This window comes from Stegastes partitus, unplaced genomic scaffold (genome assembly GCF_000690725.1).
Source record: "Stegastes partitus isolate 25-593 unplaced genomic scaffold, Stegastes_partitus-1.0.2 Scaffold124, whole genome shotgun sequence".
Taxonomy (NCBI): domain Eukaryota; kingdom Metazoa; phylum Chordata; class Actinopteri; family Pomacentridae; genus Stegastes; species Stegastes partitus.
The window spans coordinates 416489-425415 of NW_007577855.1; the positions used below are offsets into that span (position 1 = coordinate 416489).

Sequence of the window (8927 nt, forward strand, 5' to 3'; positions counted from 1 at the left end):
AGGGGGAAAAAAAGAAAAAGTTTCCCCCCTTTCACTACTTTGCAGGCCAGTGCTTCTCTTCAAATGTGAACTAATTTGGCAATAATGATCAGTTGTCAAAGCCGCCTGTCCCTTTTACCGATTACGGACGGCGGGGGGTCTTATGAGGATCACCAGAAGGACGGTACTTTTGTTTACCAGCGATGTCTTTACCTCCCTCTTTCTCTGTCTCTCAGCCTCTGAGTGCACACCATCGGAGGCATCTCAGCGGGGGGGATCGTCCTTCCCAGGCTGAATGCACCTGCTACAGTAAACATCCTCGCTCCTGCTTCACTCTGGGACGGACGCAAATCTCTGTGTCGATGCAGTGGGGCGAGGAGAGAAAAAGGACGTGTTTTGGTTTGTACTTTTAATGCAGCCAACTATGAGAATATTTGTGCAAAAATTGAGGAAAGCGCCGAATACGTCCACTTAAGCACACGCTGAACATTCTGACATGAAGGGTTAATATTCAAGTATCCTTCAGAGGACTCCGTCATCGTGTCGCTCACATTGTAACGTGAGCCAATTCAGCGGAGGTAAATATATTAAGTAGTCGTTCAGATTTATTCAGTCAAGGCCTCTAATCCCTTTTCAAATACTTTCAAGTGTATTTTTTTTTCCCCGTCATGAACTTTAAAGGTGCACATGGAAGTGATAAATCGCACAGTGGCACAGAATATCATTTAAAGGTCAAATAATTCAACATAATTACACTATATCTTATTGTAGAGCATTTCCTGTGATGAACAATTAAAAAAATACTATATTTGAAATACAGGTCTTAAAGTAGAAACTCAAACATGAACACACCTGTGATCACTAAGATAAGAAAACCTGCAATCACTGAAACCAAACTGATTCCAGCTGTGATTTCTCATGAGGCCAACTGCGTGAAAGCAGATATAAAATGACCCATGAGCACCAGAACTTTCTCCGTTTTGGACCTATGGGCTGTGTGTCTATCTGCATCATGGCAAAAGAACTGCCAAAGGAACTGAAAAATCTGGTTGTGTGACTTTACAAAAATTGAAAATGATACAGGAAGATCAGTGAACAACTAAAAAAAAAATCAGTTAAAGACACAGTTGCAGCAGTAATCAGGGAACAAACCACAGTAACTAATTAGAGTCACAGTGGCGGTCCTTCTGAAATGGTTAGAGCTCTGAAAGCTCTGAAAACAGACAGGGAAGTGCTTTAGACTTGGCAAAAGGGTTTATCAATGGAAACCAGAGTTTCTGTGACAGCTCAGACTGGATGGATGCTTTCTCACCGGCACAGAACTGCAAGATCGCTAAAGAGCATGAAAAGAAGCTTGGTGAGTCGTCCATCCTTTGGCCAGATAAGAGCGAGATAAGTTTGTTTGTTTGAACCTTGTCAGGACGACCACAGTGAATGCATGATCCAAGCAGTAGAGCACAGAAGTGGGAGTTATGTGGGGCCTTGTGAGTGCAAAAGGAATACATTTATAGACCATGAATGTCTGTGGATATACCAAAATACTGGCTGACAAGATAAATCCAAGTCTGCAGCATCTTGGCAGAAGAGGAATATTCCAGTACGGTAACCATCCAAAAACCCCCACTGCCAAAATCACACAAAAGTTTCTACAAAAACCACGGCATGACCGAGCGTGTTGCCTGACTTAAATCCAAAAGAACACCTGTGTGGGGTGTTTTAAGGGAAATGGTGGAGCAACACAAGCCCTCCAGCAAAGATCACCAAAAAAAAAATAGCCTCCGAAGAATGGCTGAACATCTCTCCGGAGATGTCCTCAATGCAAAGGAAGGATCTAAAAATAAAAGATGGAGATCCAAAGTACGGAAAAGATCGTAATGAAAGGAGCCCCTACTTGTGAAGCGTGTACTACAAACACAGTAAATCTGAACTCTTTTTAATTTCACATAAGAGCAAACACCCAGAAGTGGTGCAGCAGTTATTGGGAGATAATACAATATAGAATCACTTGACAGTTACTACACAGAGGTGGACTCACTTGCTGAACCTTCATGCAGGAGCCCAGCATGAACGATCCATAATACATGACTCACAGTATTTTTCAGATCAAAACCACAACCTTTCTCTTACAGCTTCAGGATGCATTACACTCAATCATATAGGTTTTCAATCTGCTAATGACCTGTGGTTGCGGACGGATGACAAAACCACATCCAAAATCACTGACATGGATTTTAACCCTTCTGTAACAATCATTCTGGAGACCGTATAAGAGTGTGTGTACATGTTGCATACCCCATCACCTACAACTTCCCCCCCAGGGCTATTGATGCAACAGAGCAGTTACTCCTCAGTAAGCCTGCTGCCTGACTATCATCCAGTGAGCCCAGAGGGAGAGCTAAAGGCCCTGCAACTCTCAACAGCCACGAGTGACTACAGCAGCAAGGAGCCTTTTGTGTGCGCGAGTGTGTGACCGCTTCATGACTTAAAAACTCGTGAAACAGATGTAACGTAGTCTCCACATCGCATATATTTAACAGCATGAGATAGGAATGCTCGTCTCCACATCGGGGGAATGCAGACGAACCACCCTTGAAGTGCTTGAACAGGTACTGCAGCCCGAGTGTAATCAGTAACCGCATGGCATGCACACACAAAAACTACTCGAGCAAACAATGATAAAATGTCGAAACTGTGAGGCAAAGTGTTGGTGCTTTGTTTTATCATCACTGCCTCTGCGTGACTAACGTTAGCCTCCTCCCCTGAAGTCCTGCAATGGGACGCGCACATTGACCATTGCCCTCTGAACCACATTCACTCCAGTTCACACCTTAAGTTCTCATTCAAGTATTTGTTGTGCCAATACAGGCCGTAGGAGTTGTTAACAGCGCCTACAAACCCCACTAAATACTCCTGATGTATGCCTGCTGTGCTGGTAGCAGGACACTGGACACACAAGTTTGACTACAACCATTCTGAATGATTTGTTGAGGCAAATAAACTCTTTGACTGAAAGTAGATTCACGTTGGAAGAAGGCGTGGAAGTATTCCAACCTTAAGATAATAGCATTTTTTCTTTCTATCCATGGCTGGAACAACCTGGATGGGGGCACAGATTTCCACTTTTTTGCCTTTCTGTATATGATATCTTATCCAAGTGTTATATTTTCCCAGTAGGCATATCAGTGCTGGAACACTGCCTGGCCACAGGGTTGGTAGGTATCAATTAGTGGCAAGTTTGATTTAAACTGCCTTAAGGCCCCAGATTTTTGGTTTCATTGTGCTTTAAAGGAAGCACATTTCCACTTAAGGGGTTCATTTAATGAAATAATCAAACCCAAAACTGATACAGTTAAAGGAGCCCATTGGATAAATAACTAGTTTCAAGTGTTTAAAGCCATTTAAGTGGAGATTTCTTGGGTTTTACGCACAAAAATGCGCATTTAACTGCAATACTGGCCAAACCTCCCAAGAGGAAACTGTTGTAAACTTGCAGAATAAGAATCATGTCACGTCTCCTGAGTGGCCACAGCACCGCCGTCTAACTGTGGTGAAGCTTCAGGCATAAACACATCAAGCATGCAGCCTGATAAACAAACAGCCCGTGCGCTCTCGGTCCTCACCTTGAACTCCACAGACAGCTGCGGCGTGTACTCCAGCGTCCACAGCGCTCGAACCAGCGACGCCAGCTGCTCGGTTACTTCTCCCCTGGCGGTCTGCGGCTCCTCTCCTCTCACCTCCCCGTTCAGCCTCCGGTGGCACGTATCCGGCTTGTACTGCTCCAGACCGAGGTACTCGGCCAGCACGTCCGTGTTGCTGAGGCACTGAACCACGGCGTTCATGAAACAGGTGTTGCCGTGGTTCTTGAGTCCCAGCACCCCGGGGGTCTTGTCGCCGTAGCACCACGACAGCCTGTCTTTCACCGAGCCGTGTGAGGAGGAGACCGTGGAGCTCTTCTTCACGGCTCCGTCCCTGCAGTCGTCTTTGAACCCCCCCGAGGCGCTCTGCCCGAAGCCGCCGTCGTCGTCCTCTGCGTCCGGCGGCTCCGCGTCGCCAAAGTGCGCCAAAGTGCCCAAAGTTTTAAGGATCCTTCCCATGAAATTCCCAAAAGACCGCAGCGATTTCCTCCTCACGAACCTCCCGGTTTTGTATTTCTTCTCCTTTCGCTTGGTAGTTTTGGGTTTCATGGGCTGCTTTCTTACCTTGTTTTCCTTGCGGGTATCCATGGCTCCGAAACAGGACCGAGAGAAAATGAAACAGACTGTGGAGTCGCACCTGTCTGCCAGGCTGTCTACCCCTCCTCCTCCTCCACCTCCTCCACCGCTTCACTTCTCTCCACAAACCTCACACCGCTGCGCTGGCACCGACTCGGTGCCAATAAGGCACATGATTACTGATATTACTCCCTTGGCATCTCCCCGGTGTCACCAAGTCGGCGCGTTTTGTTGGCTGGCCTCCCTCCCCGCAGGAACTACAGAGATGAGCGGCTCTCCTGCCTCCACATCGCAGGTTCAGTTGTTGCACTTCCTCGTCGGCGGCTCTCAGCGCTGGATCGTGCGCCTGGCGGTCTTTTGACTCTCTCCCTCTCTGTGTTGCTCCCTCCCTCCCTGCCTCCTTCCTCTCCTTGTCTGTGGAGCTACCCATGAACTACTTGGAGGATCCTGTCTAACGCCCGCCCCTCACACAGGAATTTAATTAACCTGGATTGGATTACTTAGTCATAGTTTATCACACTCGAAACGCGCGCACAACGAACAGTGGAGTCATTCAGCCATGCTGGAACTTTGCTGATGACTGTGGGAACAAGGAAGTAGTTGTGTTTAATAGGTGTCAAGCTCTGTAGCCTTAAACTGCCCCCTGTAGGACCAATTACACCATCACCTACCATCACATCTTCTGAATTTGTCAAAGAAATTGACATTGGCTGGATGATCCTTTGAGAAAACCTAAAGATCCAGAGAAATACAGCGTGACTGTCAAACTGCTCACTGATCTCCACGTGTTTCTACACTAATGTATATGTGTGTGGGGGCCTCATTCTCCAGGCTGGAGGAACCCCACTGACACTGCATCTCTGCCCCCAAACCCCTCACCACGCTCGCTTTTTAAAAAGGATTATTAAGTGGTTTACACAACATCCTGTGTGATCTTACACACTCTTAAGGGAATAAGTTGTATATTTTTGCACATTGTAAAGATTTCTATGATACTTTGGATTTGCGACACTTGCTTTTTAATCTTTTTCCTCCATCAAGTCAGATGTGAAAGCCGAGCCAGCATCAAAACTGATTCTGACACACAACATCCCGTATGAAGGTAGTAAGATGCACCGTTCACATCACCTGCATACAGAACCTGCTTTGGCTTGGTCACTCATTTTGGGCAAGTCTGAGTCCCAACTTTTTTCATTTCCGTTAAAGAGGTTCTAGCCACTGAGTGGGATAAATACATCTTGTGTAAGACCTCATTCAGTTCAAAGTCGGCTCCATCCTAGCAAAGTTAGATTATCAAACATTTATCCAAGCCTCTCTGATATCTGTGACAGATGCTCTCCGGCACCACCAGACTTGACTCATATGTTCTGGTCAGGAGTATTGGAGATCCTTTTTTTGACTTTATATCTAAGTTCCTGGTTGCTTCACCCCAGATAGCCATCTTTGGCATCCCCGAGGAGGATACTAAAGTGACTGCTAAACAACCTAACATCATCTCTTTGGCCTCCTTAATTGCTTGTCGTTGGAGCCTCCTTCGATGGAAAAATCGATCACCTCCCTCAAACTTCTCTTGGCTGCGGGACCTAATGTCATTTCTGAAGTTGGAAAAAATTTAATTTGCTGGCTCATCTGAAAAATTTTGCGAACACTGGCAACCTCTCATCTCCCATTTTGGAACATTGCAGTCGCTTTCATTAGACAAGGGTCCTGGAAACAGAACCAATAGACACAGACGGGTTCAGAATTAGATGGTGGGTGACTGTGTGGGTTGTGATAGCGCTAGTGGTTTTGTGTGGTTCTTTCTTTCTCCTTATACTTATATACATTTACAATTAATACATTTAACAATTAATTTACATGATCTACTTATTTATGGGAGAGAACGGTTGTGGGGAGGGAGAGGGCAGGGGCAATTGTTTCGGGGGAAAAAGAAAAAACATGAATCTGTAGCAATATAATCTGTGTATTGCACGTTGAATTTTGCAGATTTGGTTAGAAAAAAAGGTTCCAGGAACACTCAAAGCAGTAGAAAAGGTTTTATAACCTTCTTCTGATAGGTGCTGCACCACAATTTTATTCACAGAGGTCTACAGATAGTTCCTTGGACTTTATGGGTTGGTTTTGGTCTTGGTGTGCCATGTGGACCTTATATGGACAGATGTGAGCCTTTCTAAACTCTGTCGCATGCCATAAATTTGTCACAGCTGGCCTTCAATCAAGTTCAAGTAATCAAAGCAACCTGATGCACCTGATTACAACATGGAGTGTCACAGCAAAGTGTCCTTTTGCAAAAGATTTCAATGACAGTACAATTACAATTTTATCAATTTCAAATTCCCCCCCCAAAAAACTTAACCAAACATTACAATACAAGAAGGTGTACAAAAACATATCGGGGTCCGATTACTGTATAAATCCAGTAGTCACATCGTCCCGTCTCTGCAGAAAAAGTAATGTAATACAGCCATCGTTTCTCAGTCAATTTATTTCTGTTAGATCAGAGTGTAAATCCACTCCACTGTGTTCGTGTAAGACTGCTGAATTATTTCAGGAACATTTGCTAAGTCAGAGGAAAGATGTTAAAAGAAAAAATACTGAATTTTTTTTTTTTTAAATAATTTGAGTTCAGTCGTGACACGAGAATGCAAAATAATGGATTCAATCTCGCTTTCTGATTCTGCGAGTGTCCGTGCCACATTAAGAGGACAGCGGGTGAGGAAACTTCCACCGGAGAACGGCTCCGTCTGCGCTGGTGCTGAGTAAGGTGCTGTTGTTGTCGCAGATCTTCACACTGGTGATGGTGCCGCCGTGAGCTATCCCCACGTGGGTCACTACGCCTTCCATGTAGTCCCACACTCTGACCAGCTTGTCTTCTCCACCTGGCATGAAAAAGCGAAAAACATATCGATAACCTGAGAGAAATTTGAGCCGAGTGTGGTTGAATGTCAAGAGTTATTTAACAAAAACATACTATTTGAAACTGCACAAAGAAACAGTTGCTCTGGATGTGTGTATATTTAGCAATGGAACAAAATGATGATGTTTACAATGAGGAGAGCTTGTAGATTGCAAATTTATTTTTGGTTGAATTGTACTGACATGAAAATCACACACACACAAAAAAAAGGAGCAACAAGAGGCAAATGTGTAATGGGGCGTACCTGTCACAAAGTGTTTTCCGTCCTGCGAGATGTGCATGCCGTTGATGGCCCCAGATGGCGAGGCCTCCCATTCTCTGAGGGCAGAGCCGTCGAAAACGTCCCAGTAGGCAACCTGAGGGGAAAATTAATACGGAAAAAAATCAGTTGCGGGTGTTCGTCGTTGTTTATAGAAGAAACAAAGAGGGAGGTAGTGCCAGTGTGCTTTACATTGACGCAGCGGGGTTTCTTTTCTTTACTGCACAGACTCTAAGTTATAAAGCAAGACAGCAAGGAGGAAAAATCATTAAGTATGCAACATAAATAATACAAAACCTTTTGATCTTTTCTTTTCTGCAGCTTCAAGTGTCGCATCAGTTGCTACAGATGATTGATGGGGTTAAACAGGCCACTGCTAACGAGATGATGCAAATGACAACGTGCCTGTACTGCTGTGCTATTGTTGTATCACATCATTAGACGCATTCCAGTTACTATTTTAATAATATGCAATATGTGACCTCTGACTATCGCCTCTACTGCGTTATTATTCTGTATGGAAATGACATGGTCAATGGTTAGATTCCACCAACTCGTCACACGCGCCTATCGGATCCATGTTTGCGGATATAAATGAGATTTGATCATCCCTGGGGCTTAACAGCTGTCAAAGTATCAAGTCTCACAAAAGGCAATTGTGAGCTGAAGTTATTTATAGCGCAGGCGGCAGAAACATCACAGCACCACGGACCAAGAACGGTCCTCTCTTGCTATTTATATATCGCCAAGCTGATTACACCTTCAAAGCAAGGTGCCGTAAATGAAGGTCCACGTGGATTTGATCGTTAAAATCAGTCTGTGTGAATGAGTCTCTAGTACAAGATTTAGTGGCTCATCTTAACACTGACATCTGTGAGTCTAACAGTCCAGAAGTCATTTCGAAGTTCGTACTTCAAAGTCGATTCGGCGTCGGAAGAACGGGATGAAAACGTGCACATTTTCATAGGCTGGCTATTTGTAAAAGGGAAAGGATCATGTAACACACAGCTGCTCAGAATAAGCCCAACATTTATTAGAAGAGCCTCTGAGAGCAGATTTCATTTCTCTGCACAAGACCATCCCTATAATACATTACCGAAAGGGAAATGTAATCTCACACACATATATCAAATGTTGTTGGCTATCATGGAACAAAAGGGCTCGGCCAAAAACAAGAAAAGAAGAATCTCATTTCTATTTCCAGAGCTGCAGATTGATTGTCAAAGCAATAAGATGCCCTCACAGGCCACTGGAACATTTGTGCATGTGTGTGGGGGGTCGTTTGAGTCTACAGTATACGGTAATTGGCTTATTTAGATGGAATAGCTCGCCCATATTATTATTTCCACGAAATAACTTTGCAAAACATAATTTTGACAAACACAGCCACCACCAGAGGGGGAGAGGGTTCATTATGAACACCAGATAGGAAGTACTGAAATCATTTTCAGCTCTTCCTCACGTAACTTTGTGTCAAATCAGAATGTAAGGTTTACAGCTGCACAAAGGACTCCTATACATTCATTCATGCATATTCCCATTTGGGGCTGCAAGGTGGAGC

The 8927-nt window shown here is 44.5% G+C and overlaps 2 protein-coding genes across 2 annotated transcripts in view; both read right to left on the reverse strand.

The window, feature by feature from the left end:
* The window catches only part of usp43a (ubiquitin specific peptidase 43a), a 159807-nt gene extending 155605 nt beyond the window's left edge, over positions 1-4202 (reverse strand). The window contains exon 1 of the mRNA XM_008278480.1: positions 3600-4202. Within this exon, the coding sequence (XP_008276702.1) occupies positions 3600-4202 (603 nt within the window). The remainder of the gene's footprint in view (positions 1-3599) is intronic.
* A 2685-nt stretch (positions 4203-6887) lies between these two features.
* cfap52 (cilia and flagella associated protein 52) overlaps positions 6888-8927 on the reverse strand; it is an 11408-nt gene continuing 9368 nt past the window's right edge. The window contains exons 13-14 of the mRNA XM_008278481.1: positions 7352-7463; positions 6888-7069 (exon numbers count right to left, since the gene is read on the reverse strand). Of these exons, the coding sequence (XP_008276703.1) occupies positions 6888-7069; positions 7352-7463 (294 nt within the window). The remainder of the gene's footprint in view (positions 7070-7351; positions 7464-8927) is intronic.